This window comes from Neofelis nebulosa, chromosome 2, assembly GCF_028018385.1.
Source record: "Neofelis nebulosa isolate mNeoNeb1 chromosome 2, mNeoNeb1.pri, whole genome shotgun sequence".
NCBI lineage: Eukaryota > Metazoa > Chordata > Mammalia > Carnivora > Felidae > Neofelis > Neofelis nebulosa.
The window spans coordinates 212,522,350-212,546,329 of NC_080783.1; the positions used below are offsets into that span (position 1 = coordinate 212,522,350).

Here is a 23,980-nt window from a genome sequence, read left to right on the forward strand (position 1 = left end):
AAAGTCACGAGCAATTAGAAGCTACTTTAAGTGAACTGCACGTGTATTTCACATGTGCATGTGAGCACACACACACACGTGTATGCACACTCACTCTTCAAGGGAAGCAGAATCCTGGCTGATCTTGGCATTCAAAAATTCTTTTCATTGAATCGAATAAAGAATGAAACTAGTTTCTCCCCTGCTCAAAATCCTTCTATAGCTACCCATTACTCCAAACCCCCTCCCATGCAGTACAGACCCACACATGTGCTAGGCCCACCTCTCTAACTTCTCGCCCTACATCTCAGCACACTGGCCCCTGGCTGCTCCTCCAGCGTGCCGTGCTCCCTCCTCCGGCCTCAGGACTCTTGCACACTCCATGGTTGTAATATTTGTATGATGTGACTAATACTGGTCCCCTCTACTATGCTGTGAACAATAAGAAGACACAGACCCTATTGGTTCAGTTGACTCCTCTATGTAACACCTGGCATACAGAAGTGTTAAATGGGTGGAAAAAGTACTACTTAGAGCAGTCTTTGAACACCTACTACCTGTACTAGGAAGTGTGGGGCATAAGAATCAAGCTGAGATATAGCCTCTCTCTCCCAACGCAGAGTCGCCATAAGGATGAAAAACAGAGACGACACATTCAGAAAATACCAGATAGAACTAATCAAAGCCAACATCTGCTGCCTGGTGTCCCTTCCTCCTTCAGGCAAACATCACCCTGGGGAGAGGCTCCTTGTCCATCATGTGCAGCTCTGGGGGGCTCTCCATCCAGGGGTCCTAGTCTCCCATCAGAATAGGTGGACTCATGGGTGCCTGGGTGGCTCCATCGTTAAGCATCTGACTTCGGTTCAGGTCATGATATCATAGTTCATGAGTTCGAGTCCTGTATTGGATGAGTATGAGCTACGCCTCGGCAGCCACGCCCTGCTTCTCTTTCTCTCTCTCTTCACCCCCCCTCTCTTTCCCCCTCTTTCCCTCTCCCTCCCTCTCTCTCTTTCTCTCTGCCTCTCCTGGGATTCTGTCTGCCCCCTCACTCACTTGTGCCCTCTCTCTCTCTCAAAAAAAAAAAAAAAAAATCTCTTAAAAAAAAAAAAAGTCGGTGAGCTCAAGACCAAAGCTCAGCCAAGAAGAACCTCGCTCCTGGAAATCTACATCTGGCCTGCAGGATGCAAACATCAAAAGCATCCAAAGGCATCAAAAGGCTGATCACCCTACTAGCAAAGCCTCCGAGACCCTGCTGTGGGGGTCTCGTTCCCGAGGTCCCCCACCCTGAGCGCTGCCCTGTGGCCAGCCTTGTTCAAAGCCTGGTTCCCCACCTCTCTTTTGGATTCTCTGAAATCTCTTCCGAATTGCCTTTTCCCTTCAGAATTAGTTTATACTGCTAACAGCCAAGAAATCCTAATCGAAGCAATGGGTAAGCACTTGTATTCACAGAAGAGGGAGACCGAGTGAGGTGGAGCTGGGCCCACACTCTGGCCTTTCTCCGCCAGCGCTAAAAAGGGCACATCGAAGCACGACACTCGCCGGGGCCTCTCCCCGCTTCATCTGTGACGGCCACTGGATCAGAGACGGTCCAGCTGGGCTGGAAACAGGACAAGACAGGTGCAAGGCAAGCTCAGTGTGCACAGCATCAGCACCAGGGGCTGGATGGGGGAGGAGGAGGGAACTGACAGGCACCCGCCGTCCACTAGGGGCCACGCGTGAATTTCATGGGGCTCAGGCACTTTCTGCCTTTGTGGGTGCCTTCTTTGATAAAAATATTTAAAACCACAGTTCACGACTGCTGGTATTTGAAGACAAATATATTAGTATTTTCATATATAATACTATGTACGAAAACATGTTTGTTGACCTGAAGTGCATTTTTTCTTTTGACTTTAAAAGAAATTAAAACACATGAGTTCAAGCCTCATGTTGGGTATAGAGATTACTAAAAAATAAAATAAAATAAAATAAAGTAAAACAAAAATAAAATAAATTCAAACAATTTTGTAAGCCCCTCAAAGTACTATAGACCCCAGGTTCTGTACCATCCACGGTCCTCCCAAGGCATTGCTAATGTTCTTCTGTTTCCACCATAGGAAAAATGCTGGTTGAAGACAGAGGGGTGTGCGTGTGTGTTTATGCATTTACACAACATGCATACATACCTGTATGTATTGTGTATACATACATATACGTGTATATGCATGTACCTACACACACCACACAAATACATACATAAAGTTGTATTTTCTATTAACGTGTCACAAATTTCCACAGAACTAGTTCTTAAGCAACACCCATTCATTATCTCCCGATGCTGTGAGTCAGAGGTCAGGGACAGCATGATGGGGCCATCTGCTCAGGACTCCCAAGGCTACAGTCAAGATATTAGCCGGGCTGTGTTCTCATCTGAAGGTTCTAAGGAAGAACCTGCTTCTGAGTGCATTCAAGTCGTGAGCAGGATTTCTTTCCTTGTGTCTGTGTGACTGAGGTCCCCACTTTCTTGCCACCTGCCATTTGGGTATCACTCTTGGGTCTCTGGGCCACGCTCTGGTTCTCACCACATGTCTCTCATAAGCCGGCTATTTGGTTTTTCAAGGTCAGCAGGAGAATCTCTCCCAAGTCAGCTAAGACAGAGTCATATACCATAATGCAATCACAGGATGACATAATCTAATCGAGAGAGTGACATCCCATCCTGCCCCCAGATGCCACCTGTCCAGAGGGTGGGAATCTTGGGGGGTCACCTTAGAATTCTGCCTACCACGGGAGCAGCAGCAAATAGCAGCAGCTGGACTTCCTTGCTCTGTGCCAGGCACTGTTCTAGGGAATCATACAAGTTCTAACACCTTTGAGAAAGATGGTAATGTCTTATCATCTTCCATGTTACAGTTGAGGAAACTGATACGCGCGAGGGCTGGGTAGCTTGTGAGGCCCACAGTCCAAAGCAACATCCCTGTGATTACAGGACGGCAGCGGTGAGACTACGAGGCATGAGTCATTTCCTTGTTATTTGTAGTTTTCTTGTAACTGTTTCATATATTACCGGATTGGTGCCCGATCAAAATTACACCTGCCTGTGCAGAGTATTTGGTGCCTGCCCGCCCCCCCCCCGCCCCCCGCCAGGAGCAACTAGAAACTCAGGCAACATACCCTTGGGTTGTTGCCAACCCTCGTACCCTGGCACTCAACCTTCAGTGTATATCCAGATCACCGGGAGGGCTTGTTGAGGCCCAGATTATCGGCCCTTCCCCAAAGCTGCTGGTTTCAGCAGCCCTGAGAAGGAGCCTGAGGATGTGAATTTCTTTTCTTCTTTTTTTTTTTAATGTTTATTTTATATCGGAGAGAGACACAGCATGAGTGGGGGAGGGGCAGAGAGAGAGGGAGACACAGAATCCGAAGCAGGCTCCAGGCTCTGAGCCGTCAGCACAGAGCCGACATGGGGCTCGAACCCACGAACCGAGAAATCATGACCTGAGCCGAAGTTGGACACTCAACTGACTGAGCCACCCAGGTGCCCCAGGATGTGTGCTTCTAACGAGATCCCCAGTGATGCTGATCCGGGACTGACTTTGATTCCGCTGCACTGGAAGAATGGTTTTTCAAACCACCTGACGCAGGGGCTCCTCGGAGTTCTTGTTGAATACACTAAATGGGCCAGCAATGAGACTTCTTAACCAGAATCTCTTGGGCAGAGACTGTGAGTCTGCATTTTAAACAGCCTTCCCCGGTGACTATGTAACACTGAAGTTAGAAAGGCACTCTGAAAAGGACCATCACCTCCCAGGTTTCTTGCTTGGCCAAAGTAGGCCGGAATTGGTCAAGTTTAAGCACCTGGCCTCGAATAGCAGTGGCTATTATCTCCCCAGAGATCAGCAGAAAACCGGCCTGAACCCTGACCGGCGAGGCTGTCAAAACAGCCTTGCTGGAAGAGGAGAAGCCCCTGCGGGGAATGGGGTAGCGCCCGGATCAATTCCTGACGTCACGCGGCCCAGAACTCCTGTGACCTCACCCAACGCCCTGCACTGATGTTGGCAGGGCCAGTTCTGCGGAGTAACAGCTCCACTGCAGGCCGGCAGCAGAGTCCCACCCAGAGATCAAGTCCACAGCACAGTGTGTCCGGAAAACCCACATCGAGACCCACCCACCACCTCCCACAGGCACCTCCACCTGACCAGACCAGGGCCACACAGAACGCCCCCTCTGTTTCCACAAGCGGAGACCTCTGCCGGCTCGCTTGCTTTGCCCCTCCCGTTGTTTCCAACGGTTGTCCACACGGCAGGCAAGGAGTAGGCGTTCTGTGTCTTCTGGGTGCCCCACAAGCCCCTGTCACGGTTCCTACGTTAACATGGCAAGAGGCTCCAACACCCTCACCTCAGCCCCCCATCATCAGCGGGATAATAAGGCAGATGCCACCCACGCCACCTGAGGCCAGTTCTTCCCAGGGACCTCTTCCTACACCACCCCTGGACCCAGCCCAGGCTGTCCTCCGGCTTCCCTGTGACGCCCGGCCAGTCGGTAAATCCTGCATGGAATGACACAACTTGTGTTGGACAGGACCTCCTTTTGACAGATATGGAAACTCAGTCAACCCTTCACCAATTTTATCCACTGACTTTTTTTTTTTTTCAACGCAAGTCTTCATTTCCCCTTTAGTTTTTTTAGTTAATGTTTATTTTTGAGAGACGGAGCATGAGTGGGGGAGGGGCAGAGAGAGAGAGACAGAGACAGAGACAGAGACAGACAGACAGACAGACAGACAATCTGAAACAGGCTCCAGGCTCCGAGCTGTCAGCACAGAGCCCGATGCGGGGCTTGAACTCACGAACCACAAGATCATGACCTGAGCCTAAGTCGGCGCTCAACCGACTGGGCCACCTAGGTGCTCCTTCATTTCCCCTTTAGATAAGAGGCCGTCCTGCGGGTGTTAACACCAGCCTCCTCCTCTGGCCTCAGTCTGTCCCCCTCCAGCCTCTGGGGAGAAGCCCAGCCCTGGCCCTGGAAGTTGAGGAGGCCAGGAGGGTATTAAATGGCACCTGTTTATCCTGTCAAGTGGCAAATGGCTTCTTGTGGCCTTTTATCAAGAGTGTGTGCTCACATCCAAACCGGATAAAGTGCCAACCCCGCAGCGGCCAAAATGGCCCCAGTAAACCAGAGTTTCAATTGGCGACAGCAACAGGCTCCTCGGGACAGGAGGAAAGGGTAGGATTCTCTTCTGACCCGAGGGAACCGAAGTTCCAGGTGCCCCCCAAGGACAGGACTCTGGGTGCCGGATGTGGAGGCTCAATGGGCAGCAGAACTCCAGAACTTTGCTCCAGTGCCGCCTCTGCCTGGCGACAGCCTGTCTCCACGCTTCGCCAAGCATGCCGTCCTCAGAAACTTCTACACGTTTGTATACAACCCTCGTGGTTCCTACTTTACAGCAATGCTATCACCACTCCACACAAAAACCTGTGGTTCCGAGAGATTTAAAACAATAATAATGGGGAGGAAAAAAAATAACTCGTCCAAGTCACACGCTCCATAAGTAGCAGAGCACAGCTCCAACTCCAATCTGCCCTCAAACCCTTGCCTTTAACTTCTGTATTCTTGTGGAATTGCCCGGGAGGGACTTCTGAGGATCCGAATCCAACACTGACGTCCTGCGGACAACCTTCTTCATCAGGCACTTCTCCCCCTTTAGCAAAGCAACATCATGCCTTATACAATTTCTGGTCTAAGGACACAGCTTTTTATTCAAATGTCTCTGCCTGGGCCTCCAAGTGGTGGAGGTCATTGGATGGATTTTAAAATGAGATTTCCAGGTTCGCCCGGGGGGCTCAGTGGGTTAAGCATCCAACTCCTGATTTCAGCCCAGGTCACGATCTCACAGTTGGTGGGATGGAGTCCCCGCATCAGGCTCTGCACTCACAGTGAGGAGCCTGCTTGGGATTCTCTCTCTCTCCGTCTCTGCCCCTCCTCCATTCCCACACTCACACTCTCTCTCAATAAATAAACTTAAAATATAAAATAAAATAAAATGAGATTCCCAAAATGGCAGATTATAGCACTTAAGAGAAGTGATGTTCTCTCTGGTATCAGAAAGCAGAACTCCAAAACTTGAGCCTCAAAGGATTATAATCTCTTCCCCTAGAGACCTCTTCCCATTTTGGAAGAGCCTCAGACACCTGATGGGAGTTAGTGCACATTTTAAGTGGCCAGTCCTGGGGCACCTGGGTGGCTCAGTTGGTTAAGGGTCCAACTTCGGCTCAGGTCATGATTTCATGGCTCGCGAGTTTAAGGCCCGTGTCAGGCTCTGTGCTGACAGCTCGGAGCCTGGAGCCTGTTTCAGATTCTGTGTCTCCCTCTCTCTCTGCCCCTCCCCTGCTCACGCTTTGTTTCTTTCTCTCCCTCCCTCCCTCTCTCTCTCAAAAATAAACATTAAAAAAAAAAGTTTTTAAATAAATAAATAAATAATAAATAAATAAATAAATAAAGTGGCCAGTCCAGGGGCACCTGGGTGGCCCAGTGGGTTGAGCCTCCTACTCTTGATTTCAGCTCAGGTCATGACCTCACAGTTCGTGGGCTCAAGACCCACCTCGGGCTCTGAACTGACAGTGTGGTGCCTACTTGGGATTCGCTCGCTCTCAAAATAAACAAACATCTTAAAAAATAAATAAATCAAGCAGCCAGTCCAAATGTCCACATCAACCTCCCACCTCACGGGGGTGAGGCTGGCAAGCCCTATTTGGGTTTAAATGAGGGTTCTGTGCACCTCGACACTCGAGACAAATTTCACAGAGCCAATCCAGGAAACGGGGCCCCCCTTTGACGTTTCCATCCCCACAATTTCCATGCCCTTAATTCTCACAGATTTTAGCTCAGACTGAATATTTCAGTAAGGCTGGCACCAGGGTTCCCCTCCCCTCATAAATACTTCATTAGTCCCACTACATCTTCAAACTGGGCTTTAATCATAAGAAGCCAAGAAAGACATTTCATCCTGAATGAGCCCAAGTACCGAATATCGATTTGTTGTTCTTCTGAAGAAAATGCAGGTGTGGGACCAGGTGGGCAATAAAGCAGGGTGCAAGGACAAGCCTGACTGAAGTAGGACAGATGCAGGCAGGTTCCCCCTTATCCACAACCTTCCGTCCTCCAAGGCTAGACTCGGCTGGCCCCCTTCACCACCTGGGAAGAGAGGCAGATCTAGACCTTCCTCCCTACCCTCCTGTCCCTGAAAGCAGCACAGAGCCTTTTGTAGGTTTCTGGAGGCTCTTATTTCCAGGCATCCTAGGAGGGAGAGCGACCCAAATAGAGAGTCATGAACTGAAATCACTTCGATGCCACCCGGACTGTAATCTCTCTGGCAGACACACTCTTCACTGTTAGTGCTAAATAACCAGTGCGGTTAAATGGCATGTCAACCGATCCCCAACTCAAGGTGGTACTAGGATTCTCAGTCCCCTTGCATGTGCATTCCGCCTAAGCTCTACCCAAGTGCCTATCTTTCCTTCTGTAGAGAGATCTCATAGGACAGGACAGTGCCCACCTGCTGTGCTGCATCAGTAGGTTTCATCTAAGGGTCACGATAACCCGGAGAAGCATAAACTCACTTCGCAAAAGAAAGCGTCCCAAGCAGTGGTCTTGTGCTTTCCCTTTTCGGTCTTGAAAAGCACATGTTTGCTTTGTGTTCTCCTCCAGCTCAGACAAGTCCTCGGCAGCTCTGTCGTGACGCCGTTTGGGGCGCGCATCGGTCCCGTAACCACGGGTTTCTGCACACACAGCAAATTCCGCCACTCAGCATCCCAGCTCAGAGCCTGTTTTATCACTTGAGAAGTTTATGACCCTTGAAAGTGAAGTGTAGGCCCCACAGTTCTTTAGGAGACCAAGGGACAAGATAATAGCAAAGGGTTCTTGCGCCGCGCTGGGCTCATTTATCAGTGATCAACCAAGAAAAGCTGCAGAGGCCCTCTGGGCCTCTACACGGCTCCGAGCATCTATTCCCAAGTGCCAGCGGCCACAAAGGAACTTTTGTTTAAATCAGGGACAACCAGGGTGGTACCACCTGACAAATTGGATTTTTAATGGACACTTAGTACTCAGGGGAATGAGCCGTTTCAGCTGGAACTTTCTTAGCTAAAGTGTCATCAGGCCAAAGAGCTAAACTGGGGCCTACAGCAATAAGCTTTGTGCAAGAAAGCATGTATTCCTTTGAAATCCTCCAACTTTCTCATGACCTTTCTCTTTGCCCTCGAAGGCAAGTGACCGGTTGGTTCTTCATGCTAGAGCAGGCAAGAGGGTCTTTCTAGGCCACAAGACAACATGCTGACGCGGCCTGTATTTCACTGGCAGGCCAGCCTTCTGAACTACCCACGTTACAGGCTCCCTGATGGACCTAAAAATAAACTGTCTTCACATAAAACAAAGTCTTGGAATCCTGTTTCAAGCAGAAAAATCGACCAGCTGCTAAAATGTGGCTGGGGCTGTCTTTAACCCAAATTATTTCAATTTCTGCGGGCCAGCCGAGAACAAAGGCTCTATAGGTACTATAGACTTGTGCATGGGTATCACTTTCTTCAGATCACAGGGATTCTCCTCGATAATCTACTTTAGGGTGAGCATATTCTCTTGTTCTCTATCAACTACACAATCTTAAAATCTCGCCCAGCTGGGGCACGAGAATAATCTAAGTTAAAAAACGTTACAGTTGGAGACGTTACTCCCACCCCATTCAGAAATTTCTCACTGGGAGACAGCTTTCGCCAGACTAATCTGGGCTCATGTTTCCCAGAAAACAGTTTGGAACTGGCTAAGGACGGCAGAAATTTGGTTTGTCTGTGGAAGGGATTCTGGATAAGAAGATAGCATCAATGGCTCCAGGGACTGGTTACCTTTAGAATATCCTCCCGGAGAGGAGTGCCTGGACCTGAGGGTGACGGAGACACAGGTGATGCCAGTGTAGATCATTCCAGGGCCCCCCTCCACCTACACACACCCCGTGAAACATACCTCTCAGCTTGCAATGACAGCCTGGAGCCCTGGGCTGGGGTCTTCTCTGCCAGTCCCTACTGGTTTAACACTAAATTTAGATCCTAGACCCCACTCACCCTGACAAACTCCTGGCACAGTTCCTGGGGGCCTTTGCCAGGGGTCACTTGATCTCAATATGAAGAAACATTGCCAATTGAGCCTATACGGGTAGGAGAGACACAAAGCATATTTCCAGAGCCTTCTGTGGAGCTCTGGACCTGAAGGAGCAAGTTGGGGGGGGGGGGGGGTGGGGAGGAGAGTGCCCTGAGGTTCTAGAAAGTTCTATTTCATGGTGGAGATGACCTCACAGGGGGAGGGGAATTCCAGATATAAAAACACTTCCCCGGTCCCTGGGAATGAAGATTTGCACCAAAAGAAGTTTCAGGAATGCATTCCATCTCTCCTAAGGCTGGAATACCAACAGCTGCAGAGGAGTCATATTCCATAATAATGGTCAGTTTCTGGTCCTGCCCCCACTGCGGCTTTGGTGATGCCCGACTGGCACACAGGGAGGTCCCGAGAGACCCCAGGGCAAACATCTGGCCCCATCCCTGAAGCAAAGGGGGTGATGAGGAACGGACTCAAGGTCTATTACTGGTTGCCAGAATGGGAGATGCTATGGGTCAAGGGAAAGAAGAAACCAAGATCAGCTGCACATATACATAAGCCAAGAGGCAACATCAGGAACAGACCAAAGCAAACCAAAACCTAGGAAGAGGTGAGCCAGGAGAACTTGGGCCACTCCAACCATTCCAGACAGCAGGGCCCTGTTAGCAGGAGGTAAGGCCAGGCTTTTACGCCACAGGGTTTTAGCAGTGCCCCTCCCTGGCACAAGTCAGCACCTATGCCTTAACGTCTTCAACCTCTGGCCTTCTGAGAAGCAGCCTATTACAGTGGGCTGTGCTTTCCTCTCTCCAGCCTTGAGATTCTTTGGTGTATTTCTCTTCCAGGGAATATGGTAGACTTGGAAAAAAAAAAATGCCACGGAACATCTGGAAATACAATGGGTATTCTTATAAATACAAAGCTGAGCTCTCAAAGTTAGGGAAACCTGTGATAGGTATGGTTCCTCCAAAAGAACTCTAGAATTTGTAAATATTACATTATTTGGATAAGAGGCCTTTGCAGCATGATGAAGTTAAGGGCCTTGAGATAAGAGATTATTCTTGATTATCCAAGTGGTCTCTAAATGCAATCACAAATGCCTTTACAAGAGAAGGATGGAGAGAGGTCACACACACAGAAGAGAAGGAGCAATGTAACCACGGGGCAGTTACTGGAGTGAGGAGGCCAGAGTCAAGGAATGCCAAGAGCAGCGGGAGGCTGGAAGAGGCAAGGAACAGATTCTCCTCTAGAGTCTGAAGGTGACACCTCGACTTCAGCCCAGTGATCCTGACTTTAGCCTTCTGGCCTCCAGAACAGGGAGGAAACAAATTCCTGTTGTTTTAAGCCAAGCTTAATGGGAATTTGTTACAGCAGCCACAGGAAACTAATATGTCCACAAAACACGTTAACAAAGAAATACGAAACTAAAAACCAGAGTGAAAAGCGCACACACACGCTCGGGCTGTTCAGAGGCATGTGCTGATCTTACGAAATGGTTGCCAGAGTTTTGTTGGCACCTGGACCAGGTAACAAGGCCTCTCTGTGGCTATGCTGGAAACAGGTGTTAGAGCTGCACCTCACACGTGCACACATGAGCACCAACACACACATGCACATGCATGTGCACACACATACACGCACATTCCAGCCGCCTCAGAGGGCTTCGTGGTCAAGAAAAGAGGGACCTTGGATAAGGGTCAGGCACAGAAGCAAAGGGCGATAGGGTCTAAGTCCTGGATTGAGCAGAGCAAGAGGCTGATCTTCCTTAGTAGCTCGGTGCCCCAACCCTGCCCTCAAATGGGTTCGGGTTCAAATTACACTGCCTGGGGCTTGAGGAAATCCCCAGTTTGGAAATTCACGTTGCCTGCGGTAATGGTATCGCACAGATAAAACCCCCAACGTGAGCTCAAAATCCAAACTTACAAAGTACATAGGGTAGGAAGCTATCCTGGACATGAGTCAACAGGAAAACAGAAGAACTGTCTCCAGAGATGCCAGAGATGGATTATAAAATTCCTTTCTCAGGTAAACATGACCCTAAAGGATTACACAGCTTAAACAGAAAACCAAGATCGAGGACAAGAGAGATGACAGATTCCTATAAAAAGAAAAAGAATTCCTGGAAGAATCCCTGGAAGATTCTATTTCTATTCTCGAAATAGAATTTCGAGAGGTTTAAAAGGAAAAAGATGTTAGGGGCTCCTGGGTGGCGCAGTCGGTTGAGCGTCCGACTTGGGCTCAGGTCATGGTCTCTCTCTTTGTGAGTTTGAGCCCCGCGTCGGGCTCTGTGCTGACAGCTCGGAGCCTGGAGCCTGCTTCGGATTCTGTGTCTCCCTCTCTCTCTGCCCCTCCCCGACTCATGCTCTGTCTCTCTCTCTCTCTCTCTGTCAAAAATAAACAAACGTTAAAAAAAAAAACAACAAAAAAAGATGTTAAATGAAAAACCTGACTGCCTGAGTTAAGCTGAAGATTAGATACAGCCAGAAAGAAAATTAATAAACCAGAAGGTAGCTTTTAAAATCATTTATCCAGAATACAGCAGAACGACGTGGTTGGACAATATGAAAAACAGGTCAAAATGAGAAGTCCAATTCAGATCACATAGGAATTTCTAGAGGCAACAGGAAGAGAGGGAGACAATCAGTTTTCTAAGAAATTAAGTGGCTTAACATTTGCTGGAACTGAGACCCCAGTCCTCAGACCTGAGAAGCATAAAGCCCAAAGAGGATAAACGAAATTAGATCCACTCCCAGACACACTATAGTGAAACTACAAAGCTTCCAGGATAAAGATTTTAAAAGCAAATCCAAAGAAAAGGCAGATAGCCTCTAGAGAAATGACTTCAAGAGAAACAGAATCTGACAGCGACAATCGGAAGACAGGAATATCCTGCCCAAATGCTGAGAGAAAAATAAGCTGACCTAGAAATCTATATCCTGCGGATCTCATTCAGTAGCACTGGCCAAAATAAACCTAAAAATTTTGTAGACCCTTCCATGGAGTCCTTTCTGTGGCTGGTCCCGATCTCCATGCTAGACTGGTCGCAACCATTTGGGAACATCTCAGCTGTCATTGGCCTGGTCTCTAGAATCCAACTCTTCATACCCCGGAGGGATGTGTACCCCATCCTCTGCTCTTCTGACTAAGCCAACGAACGTCTCATCCCTTCACCCAGCCCTTTGGACCGCTGCTTCATTAGAAGTGCTGATCAGGGTTGGACCCTGCCTTGTCCCCACACAGACCTTGCTGTTTTCCCAAGGCCTTCTGGGTCTTCCACAGCCCCAAGGGGCGGGCCCACCTGTCTCTTCTGAGCACTTCCTGCTATCCTACTGGGGCTGCAATCTCCCCAGAGATTCAGAGGGACCCACCGTGTAAATTCTTTCTCATATTCACTTCTCACCTAGGAATCAGAGCCAAGACTCTGGCCTTTTCAAGGAGCCTGGAACACCTCTCTCTCAGACCAGCCTGCAACCTCTGTAAATCTCTCCCAAGAACTGGCTGTCTTCCCACGCGATATCAGCCCTCCAGGTCCCTGAGTGGGTAGGGACGGAAATCCCCTCCTCGCGTCTCCCTTCACCCCGTCCCCAAACCAGTCCTCTCTTCAAATGTCCTGACAGGTCCTCACGACAGGGAACTGCAAACGACTTCAAGAAGATCAAAGAGGAGATTGCGAGTTTTGAGAAATCTTACGATCCAAGTGGAGCCCAGCCTGAGCACTTGACTGCCCTCGTGCTGTGTCTTCTCCCTTAGATGGAAGCCTGATGGACTGACATTCCCTTTGGTGTCTGAGGCTGGGGCTCCCTCCTAGCAACAGCGACACTAGACTCTGTAGGTTAAAACAAAGGCAAACACACACCAGAGAGAACAGCTGATAAAGACATCAACAGAAGCACATTAGCCTTTCCAGAAAAAGCCCAGACTACTCCTGCTTCATCTAGTTTAGTCCTTACATCCTTAGGAGGAGAGAAGAGATTGGAATCAGTCAAGGGAGCTGAGGTCCAAAAGAAAGACGCTGTGTGAGGAGCGCCTGGGTGGCTCAGTCGGTTGAGCGTCCGACTTCAGCTCAGGTCATGATCTCACAGCTTGTGAGTTTGAGCTTCGTGTCGGGTTCTGTGCTGACGGCTCGGAGCCTGGAGCCTGCTTCGGATTCTGTGCCTCCCTCTCTCTCTGCCCCAACCCACTCATATTCTGTCTCTCTCAAAAATAAATAAACATTAAAAAAAAATTTTTTTAAAGAAAGACGTCGTGTGAGACTATAATAAGCCAGAAAGGGTTATTCGTCAAGGTCTAAACATCACCGCCATAAAAGGTGGGGGTGGGGATGAGGAGGTGGGAATCCCGGCACATCACGAGTTACTGTTTTTACATTTCCAGAGTCCTCCACATCAGGACACTTGTCGTCGCCTACTCCAAACATCGTGGTGTCAGTTTTAAGTCCCCAAGTAGCCCTCGGGGCTCCCAGTTTCCACTTCGTTCTTGCCTAGTGATGCCCGCTGTGGGCAGAGAGTCTCTTACCCACCAGCCACTTCACAGGGGGACCGTCACAGACGACTGTGCTTCTCCTTCAGATTTTTTAAACCTACGACCATTCCATTTCAACTGGGAAGAGGTGGGGGGAAACTTCTCTGGGTGAGAGCTTTGCCCTTGGTTTAAATGGTTATCTGGCAGAGGGCTTGGAAACACCAATGGGGAGAATCCGCTCTTAAGTTTTTCAGAAGCTGGTTCATCCACGTAGGGCCTCATGAGAACAGCCCACAGGAAGCTGATCAAGCACACGTTCTTGTGTCCAAGAACAAGAGTCTAAAGGCTAGCTAGACCTTGGGCAAGAAAAAGCACCTCCAAGGTTCGCTCCTTGGGGGGGTCCTGGTACTACCTAGGCCAGCTTCCAAGAGGAAGCCCACTAGTCACTTAATCCCAGTACTTTCTAAAGAGAGAACTGACAGTAAAGTGGGGTCTCTCACCTATTCCCCCACAAACAGGCCATTTTCCTTCGTACTCGGCAGTACCCACCAACTCACCAAATCAAAGATGCCCCCCTTGCCCCTCAGTGCTGCCACCACGAGCAAGGAGCCGGCTCTGTTCTTGACCACCCGGGACTTCTTGGGGACTCTGGCACTAAAGGTGTGGCTCAGACTTCCCGATTCATGGCGGCACCTACCTGCCCATTCTGGAACGCCGTAGCTTCGGGTCAAAAAATGGAATGGAATGCCTTGGAGCCTCAGGACCATACTCCTTCTGTTTGTTCCCATTCCCCGTCTGGAGAAGGCAAGTCTTCTCCAGGTTCCCACATCCAAGAGGAGCGAGAACACACCAGCCACTCAAGTAAAGCACACTTACCGCAATACCAAATGGTCGGCTAGCTCACAAAAAAAAGCGCTCTAAAGCCCCAGGGCCTCATACAGTCATGGTCCAGCAATACTATATTTGTTGTACAAGGGAGCGTGGATGAGAACTGGGGTCGGGGGCTCAACCTACAGCTCTTATTTTAGAAGGAAAGGCAAGGGAGAGGGATCCCAGGAAGTGGGAACAGCACTGAGGCTGGAAGCAGTCTACACATGGGAACAAGAGGCCTGTTAATGAGACACCGTAAACTGGCAGCCCACAGACTCTGGAGAGTCTGACCCTCCAGGATTTGACATCTTGCATTTGGTGATACACATTCAAAAACCGGGAGAATCTTATAGGAAAGTCAGGACTGCAGGGTTCTCTTGGAGAACAGGATCTGGCCACATCAGCAACCCCCATAGCTCTGCTGAGAACGGGCGCCCAGTTCACCTGATCCGTCCGGCCCCTGTTCCAAACCAAACATTCGCTTCTTCCGCGGACTGTCTCTGGGCCTTAGACTACTTCCTCCGACATTGGATGCTCCACATTTTTAACCAGAATTTGAATTTTATTTATTCAGCTGCCCCTTATTAAGGCTGACCATCTGATGTATCATGTAAAGGAGGACAGGCTTGAGAATGAATGAGGAGCTATGGTAATTACACTGGAAGACAGACATGAGCTAGGCCTGTCCTAGGTAAGCTGGGTCCAATGAGGACCTTCTTTAAACACCCTTTTGTGATTAGCGGATAGGAATTCTCACAGATCTGGTGTGATTCCTGGCCTTGGGGATCAAGAGAATACCCAATGTTGAAGGTGGGGATTTTTTTTTTTTTTTAACCACAACGATTAGCCGAAGGAAAAAAGTTGCAACTTTTTACTGGTCAGAAACACAAGACCACAAGGAATGCCTTAATTCCTGGTGTTACTAAACTCTGTCTCACTAGGCAGGATAGCGATGATGTGCTAATAAGGAAGAGTAATAACGACAGTGTTATGAACTGAATGTCCTCCCAAAATTCACATGTTGGAATCCTAATCCCCACTGTGATGGTATGTGGAGGTGGGGCCTATGGGAGGTGCTGAGGTCGTGAGGGGGGAGCCTTCACGTGGGATGAGGGTCATTAGAAGAAGAGACACGAGGGGCACATGGGGGGCTCAGCAGGTTGAGCATCCGACTTCGGCTCAGGTCACGATCTCGCCTTGGTGGGTTCGAGCCCTGTGTCGGGCTCTGTGCTGACAGCTCAGAGCCTGGAGCCTGTTTCACATCCTGTGTCCCCCTCTCTCTTTGTCTCTTCCCTGCTTGTTCTCTGTCTCTCTCTCTCTCTCTCAAAAATAAATTTTAAAAACATTACAATTTTTTTAAAAATTTTTTTTTCTTTTTTTTTTTTAACGTTTTATTTATTTTTGAGACAGGGAGAGACAGAGCATGAACAGGGGAGGGTCAGAGAGAGGGAGTCACAGAGTCTGAAACAGGCTCCAGGCTCTGAGCTGTCAGCACAGAGCCCGATGCGGGGCTTGAACTCACGGACTGTGAGATCATGACCGGAGCCGAAGTCGGCCGCTTAACCGACTGAGCCACCCAGGCGCCCCGAAAAATTTTTAAAAGAGAGAGAGACAAGAACTTCTCTGCTCCCCACCATGGAGTTAGGATGAGAAGGCAGCCATCCGCAAACCAGGCAGTGGGCCCTCATCACAGACTACCCAGCCTCCAGAACTGTGAAAAGTGCGTGTTTTTTGTTTAAGGCATCAGTCTACGATATTCTGTTATAGCTGCCTGAACTAAAACAGACTACAAATGTTCATATACATAATGCATTCTGTGGCAGGCACTGTGATGAGCATTTCACTCCTATTAACTCATTGTCAGACTCACCACAACCCTGTGAAGGAAGTAAACTATGATTTCCATTTTACAGATGAGGAGTCTGCGGCACAGAGAGGTTAAGCTACTTGTCCAAGGTCACACAGCTAGTGATCAGCAGAACTGGGGTTTGAACCTAAGCAGTTGAGTTCTCAAGTCCATCCTGATAACCACATGGCCCTGCCTCTGACAAACAGGTCTCCGGAAAAAGAAGTCAACGAGAGACCAGCTGCGGCTTCTAACGTAGGACCTGTGGGAGGGGAGGGCTGCGCTGCTCGCAAATCAGGGCTCCTGCACACGCTGCTTATATCCACCGTCACAAGGATCCAACTTATCCCTGTCACCTTCCCCTCAAACAAACACCACTGGTGGGAACTTGCTGAGGTCAAGGTATGGGACAGGGGGTGTCACTGACAGTCGCTGCATCCTCAGGAGGTCACCAGGATGCTGAGAAACCCTCCCTGGGGCTGAGGATGGGAGATGCTGAAGAGGGCAGCTGTGGCTGCCACAATGTCCTTCACACCAGCAAGTAGGCTCCTTTCCCTTTAAGAGCCTGGAGTCAAGGGTACTCCATCTGATCAGCTCAAAGGACCACTGCCCTGATCCCACAAGCTGACCTGAGGGCTCTGAAGCATTAGTCAGAAAGAGAAAGAGAATGAGGGGCGCCCCGGGGGGGCTCTGACTGATCCCTGATCTCGACTCAGGTCACGATCTCACAGTGTGTGAGTTTGAAACCCCACCTCGGGCTCTGTGCTGACGGTGCGGAGCCTGCTTGGGATTCCCTCTCCCCCCCTTTCTCTCTGTCCTTTATCCACTCATGCTCTCTCACTCTCTAAGTAAATAAACTTTAAACAGAGATAGAGAGAACGAACGTAAACACAAGTCTGCTTTGCCAGCTCCCACTCACGCCACCCTACTGTGCTAACAGCTTCTCTTGAGATTGACGACGATCGTGCCACGGGGTGAACAGCTCCGTCACGACAGACACGCCACTGAGCCACTGTCGCACTGATAACGGCTACAATGTTCCCCACACCGCAGGAGGTTTGGAGGACTGGAAGACAGCTAAGATGATACATCGTGACCTGGAGACCCCCCAGGGCTGAATCCGAAGGCACCAAGGAACGGGAATCACAACACACTGTGCGTAACTGTGGAAACACGAGACGTCGGTTAGAGCCCCTTTAAGCGACAAACTCCTGGAGGCGGACGTCGTCCTCGGTAACTCTTATCACTGCAGAGTTCGTGTTCGTTCCGCAAACAGTCATTTGCTGGCACAGACGTTCATATGTCCAGAGACGAATCCCTGAGGAGCTGAGGAATTCGTCCAGAGGAATTCGTCTGGACAGAAGAACAGGAACAAGTACAGACTTTGGATGCAGATGGCTTGAACTTGAAGCCTGGCCCAACCGCTGGCTAGTTAGGAGCAATACTTCCTTTTACGGGCCTCAGTTTCCTTGTCTGTAAAATGGGGGTGATTTTAGTAACCTTCCAAGGATGCGACGGGGAGGAAATACGGTAAGGTGCAAGCACTTAGCATAATGACCATCCCAGAAGAAGCACCCAGTTGTCAGCTATGGCTGTGCTCAATTGCCAGCAGTCACTATGAGGATTCCTCGTCTAGGACGTCCAAACATGCGTTCCCACCTCAGAGACAGCCAGACGAGGAACAGCTCCGAGACAGCCATCTCTTGGGGAAACCTTAAAACCGGGTCCCCCCTCCCGCAGATGGTAATGTGGGGAAAAGGGCTCTTTCCTCTGCTCTTCTTCATCTGCTTTCCTTCTGCAAAGGACCCGGTGTGCTCAGCTCAAGGCGGATGGCCCAACTCCTGGTTCTCTCCTTTCCTGGTTCTAAATACAGAAAGCGGCTTCCAAACACGTTCAGATAAACCCCTATATTGTCCAACAGTCAGGACAGGGGGCCTTCGGAAGGAACGAGGTAATAAAGCCAAAAGATGACTGGACCTTGGCTCCGGGCTTCGGCCTCACTTATGAGACAGACAGACAGACAGACATGACTTGCATACATTTGATTTGATTTGATTTGATTTGATTTGATTTGATTTGATTTGATTTGATTTGATTCTGTGTGGCACAGAGCAGGAACTGGCCCTTAATTAATGGTGCCAGTGGGGAGCTAGTGGGTGGCTTCTGAGCGGCAACCCAGGAGTGATGCAGAGCAGCGGCAGTCCAGGTGCGAACGTCCGTCCGCCTTCCTGCTCCCTCCTCTCTGCCACCCTCCCCCTTGAGCTGGGCCTGGATTCAGGCAACGTCAGCGGGATATACTGGACAGAATGACTTCAGTCATTCTGGTCAAGGAAAACAGCCCTGCAGAAACGCTTTCCACCCAAGTCAGACAGGTTGGAAAATGGACCAGAATGACACGGGGGCAGCTTGGCGAGTCAGAGCCCGGTACCAGAGACCAAGCCTCCGGGAGCCATGGTCTGCAGACCATCAGGCCCGGGGGTCAGTCGAGAGCCAGCAGCGGAGACCCGGTCAAACACCAGGTCAGAGGGTCTCCCCCATCCAACGCTGTGGGGGCGAGGAGGAGACGGGCAGGTGGAGTTACTCAGCTACCCTGAGACCAACACAGCACCGGCTTGAATCTGGACTCCACGCCCCCTCCCCAAATCCTCTGTCAGGTGCTGGAGACAGCCAGAAACCAGTGACGCGGAATGCTGTGAGCTCCCCAGTGGCCTGCCTGCCTGGGAGAGCGGCCTTAAGCTCCCCACTGACGGAAATCAGGCAGGAGCACTGAAGAACAAACAACGGCCTCCATCAGTCACGTCTGCCTGGCCGGGCTGACGTCCCTCCGTCCCGTTCGGGCTACCAGCAGGGCCCAAAGGAAAGGGGAGAAATTTGGGCTGGGGGTTAGAGACCCAAGAGAACTAGCTTCGTAGGGCTAGGCATCCCAAAACGGGTGGAGGACCCTGGAGGGGGACGAGGGTGAACGACACCATCAGGGCTAAAGCAAGAGCCAGGACACCATTCTCTCCACTTCCTTAAAAAAATGCAAAACAAAACAAAAAACCCTCTGCAGAAGCTGCAGGATCGCCCTTTTTGAACACAGGCTTTGGGGGCAGGCTGACCAGGGTTAAGTCCCAAGTCGGCCAACATCTAAACTCACCCGTTAAATACAAAAAGTACCGTCTACCTGCCGGGTGGCCATAAAGAAGAGACAGGCACCATCTAGCCCAGCACAGGGGCTGCAGATCTGGGAACACAGTGGAAGCCAGTCTTACTAGAGCTGTGAGACCTGCTCTAAATAGTTCCTGCCTAAAGCAACGCCTACTGTGCGTGGTGAAGCAGTGTGGGGTGCCGGAGGAGGAAATAAGAAAACCAAGGTGCCATGTAGCACAAAGGCTCAGCACGGAAGCATCGTGTGAGCGCTCCCACACCACCCCACACTGTCCCATTCTGTCTAGCCCCATTCTGTGCTACATATGTTGGTCTAGGGCAGGGATCAGCACACTTTTTTTTTCTGCAAAGGGCAAGAGAGTAGATATTTTCAGCTTTCTGGGCCACGATATCCTAGTAACAGCTACTCAACTCTGCTGTTGTAGCACAAAAGCAGCCACAGATAAAATGCACATGAATGGATGCAGGCGTGTACCAATAAAACTTTATTTACAAAAGCAACTGGTGGACCACATTTGGCTCCAGGGCCATAGTTTGCCAACTCCCGGTCTAGGGTTTGGGGGTTCATCAAGTTCACGCCACCAGCAAACAGCCAATTCAAAAAAAGCTGAATTGGGACTAAATGAAAAAGAACTCCATGCTCTTTCCACGGCCCCACCAGACTCTTCACAACCCCACCACCACTAACTGGGTCAGAGTTCTCAGTGGCCCCACCCATGCCCAGCTGCATTCTCACTGCCCCCTAAATCCAATGGGTCCCTCTATGCCCCTTCCCCCCTATCTCCACCCCACTAAACATCCCTGACTACTCCATCTATGAGGAATCAACTTTTCCTAAGTCATGGGATACTTACAGACCTGAAACATTAAGCCAAGTTATCCCTGGGGACCACATGCTTTAGCAGTTAAAGGCACAGGCTTGGGCATCTGACCAGGGTTCACCTTCCCCTTCAGCCCCTTCCTAGTGGGATGAATGTGGGCATGGCAGCCAACCTGAGTGTTTCCCTTGCCTGCAGAAATTGGTTAGGATTTCTGAAAATTAAGTAAGAGAGTTTAGGTGAGACATGGAGGAACCGTTATTCAAAAATGGAATTGTGAAAAAGCCACCTCCTGTATAATTCTCTTTTCCTCAGTAGGCTTTACTTTTACCAGGTAGATCATCATCTCCTTGCAAGATCATTTCCTTTTGACCTACTCTCCAGATTCTGCAGTTCTTGAAGCCGTACGGAGAGAAAGCACATAGTAGGTGCTCAGTGAGGACGTGTGACTGATGGCTGCACCACCCCCGGGGAGGAGATGCAGTGAACATGGCGGGAAGCCCCTGGAAGCTGCGAAATCATTTCTCCCACGCTAAAGATCTCATTTGTGATGCCAGCTGAACTACCAATGGCTGGCTGGAGAGGGGTCTACATTTTCTCTCGACCCCTTTCACCTCTTAATTGACTGCTCTTTTGACGTAACTTTTTTGGTTCTTATTCCTCTTTGCCTTTCTCCAGGGAGAGCATTCTCCCTTGAGACTGCTGGTCATTATCAGTCTATGTTGCATTGCTTTCTTTTTTTTACATTTATTTATTTTTTGAGAGACAGCATGAGCAGGGGAGGGGCAGAGAGAGAGGGAGACACAGAATCCGAAGCAGGCCCCAGGCTCTGAGCTGTGAGCACGGAGCCCAGTGTGGGACTCGAACCCACAAACCATGAGATCATGACCTGAGCCGAAGTTGGATGCTTAACCAGGTGAGCCACCCAGGCGCCCCCCCCCTTTTTTTAATGTTTATTTTTGAGAGAGAGAGAGCTTGTGGGAACACGAGCATGAGTTGGGGAGGGGCAGAGAGAGAGGGAGACACAGAATCCGAAGCAGGATCCAGGCTCCAGGCTCCAGGCTCCGAGCTGTCAGCACAGAGCCCGACACGGGGCTCGAACTCACAAACGGTGAGATCATGACCTGAACCGAGGTCAGATGCTTAACCGACTGAGCCACCCAGGAGCCCCTGTTGCATTGCTTTCTTGACAGAAACAGTTTTGGTTTTGGTTTTTGGGTTTTTTTTGTTTTGTTTTGTTTTGTTTTGTTTTGTTTTGTTTTGTTTTAAGGAGACAGAGGATTTCACAGCCTGATTTAGGCCTGGGTGTCTCTAAAAGCTTAGAGAATAAAGCCACAGGGGACAGCACCGAGGCACTGTAGAAATCCGATCTGCCTTCCCACAGTTAACTTCAGAGAAGTAGAAAGGGGTGTGAAACCTTGGTCCGGGCAAGTTCCCAAGCCCTGGTTCTTATGTGGAAGTAAAGGCACCTATAAACCACTGCAGATCGAATAATCCACAGATACATCAAGTATCAAGTGGGAGATTCTCAACTTTCCGGACAAACCAGGGTCACACTGCCTGTGGAGAGGAGGGGGTTGGATGCTTCGATCTCCTAGGCAGCCATCCTACTCTCTGCAATCAGGGATGCCTTCACTGGTGCGTGGAAGGATGTGTGCCCAGCCCTCCCCACATCCTCTAGACACATTAATAAACACTTGCCACTCACCGTGCTGGCCGGGCGCCAGGCAGTTCTAAGGCTTTCCGTGCACCGACTTATACTTCGCAATGACCATGTGAGTTTGTCTAGTGGTGCCCATTGTACATATGAGGAAACTGGGGGTGCCTGGGTGGCTCTGTTGATTAAGCCTCTGACTCTAGGTTTCAGCTCAGGTCACGATCTCACCGTTGGTGAGACTGAGCCCTGCATCGGGCTCTGTGCTGGTCGTGCGGAGCCTGCTTGAGATTCTCTCTCTCCCTCTCTGCCCCACCCCTGGCTTGCTCTCTCTCTCAAAAGAAACAAATAAACTTAAAAAAAAAACAAAAGTTTACTGATGAGGAAACTGAGACAGAGAAGCCAAGTAACCTGCCTGAGGTCACACAGCTGGTAACGGGTGAAGCTGGGACACCTGGCAGCCTGGCTCCAGAGCCCTCGCTCGCCCGCTCCGTGAGCTGCCACCTCGCGCAGACACATAGCACCCTTGGAAACCAGGTCGTTTATTTTCTCCAGTTGTGGGGTCTTCTGAGCCCCCAGCATTGAAGGTCTGGCTGGATCAGGCTGCCGTGAGTCCAATTCTCACTTTGCAGCTACAGACGGATGGCCCAGGAAGAGGGGAGGGGTCTGCAATCGCCAAAATCATGCAACCACCCTGTGAAAGCATCAGCATGGACACAGGCCCCCAGACTCCTAATACAGTGCTCTTCTCATGGTCTTCCAGACTCACGGCCAAAATGCACAATGAACACTTGGACACCCACAGAACCTCTGGGGAACACGCGGTCCTTCTCCCGACAGGAATGAACCCAGAAAGCAGGGAACCAGGCCAAGATGAAGCCACCGAATCCCGTGTGACTCCAGCAGAATCGTAAGCACCCATCGAGCACCGGTCTGTGGGCTCCAGCCCCGTGACCATTTGCAGCAGGCCAAGCACCTTCACCTGGTTTTCTCTGTGACCAAATGCACATCCGAGCAAGATGGCTGGCAGACAGGAAGGCTGCGGCCCACAGCAAGTCTCCCTTCTGTACAAAACGTGAGCCTTTGGAAGACAAAGTCAGGAGCAAAGGGCAGCGAGCTCTCCCCGCAGCAGAACCAAGGGCCGGGAGAGGCTGCCGGACAGACCCTCAGGAGCATCTAAGTTACTCAACACTGAATGAGGAGGCTCGGCTCGCACACCCTCCTCAGCAGCAGACAGAGGTCAGCTGACAGATGGACGGACAGTCTAGGACTGGCACCCACCCCCTGAGAGATAACCACAGCCACCGCGTCATCAGATCCCGCCCCCCGACGTGCTCTCCCTCACCCTCCAGGTGGCCACAAGAGCAAAGAGGTGACAAGACAAATGGGGGCCCTTGCTCACCGTGCCTGAGTGGCACATTCAGTCTGCTGGCGTGTCCTCAAAACTTTAAAGTGAACGTGCCAGGCAAAGGGAGAAGCACAGCAGGCACGGACGCACGGGCCTCCGCCGCTGGGGCTCCCGGACGGCGCCCCTCTCCCCACACGACACCCCTCCTACCTGCTTCCATAAGCTGGCACTGCTGACCGAAGACGTGGGAGAAGGTGACCGGGCCCGTGGCGGAACCGGCTGGTGCCAGCGTGGAATCCATGGCGTTTCCGGGGTCTTCGGTGTTGGTCACGCGGCAGCGGCCGGACCCTTCGGAGCGTCCAGGCCAAGGACGCCGCCGCCACCGGCCCGGGAACCGTAGGTCTCAGGCTCCCCGTCACTTCCAAGAAAACGTCCCCGCTCCCGAAGTTTGTAACGCTTCTTCCTCTCACCACTCACTCCTTGCGGGTTTTCTCAAACACCAGGCTGGTGAAAAACGAAACCCTCTACGGCTTGGCAGATGGTGCACCCGAGCCTAGCCGAGTTAGACGCACAGGGAAACCTAAGTTTCACCCAACAGGAGTCCTTTCCTCTCGTCCGGGAGGGATGACTGGGATGCGGAGTCCCCGGGAGTCCTCGCGGCTGCTCCCTGGTGGCCGCCGGCTGGCCGGCTGGAGAGCTCAGGCCCCAGCAAGTGCCCGGCGGCTGCGGGAAAAGCG

At 50.6% G+C, this 23,980-nt stretch overlaps 1 protein-coding gene across 3 annotated transcripts in view; it reads right to left on the reverse strand.

Moving 5' to 3' along the window:
• KAZN (kazrin, periplakin interacting protein) overlaps nt 1–23,636 on the reverse strand; it is a 1,084,458-nt gene extending 1,060,822 nt beyond the window's left edge. For all 3 annotated transcript variants that reach the window (XM_058696318.1, XM_058696328.1, XM_058696350.1), the window contains exon 1: nt 23,454–23,636. In XM_058696318.1, coding sequence (XP_058552301.1) covers nt 23,454–23,544 — 91 coding nt within the window. In that variant the 5' untranslated portion in view covers nt 23,545–23,636. The remainder of the gene's footprint in view (nt 1–23,453) is intronic.
• Nucleotides 23,637–23,980: the final 344 nt, after the last annotated feature.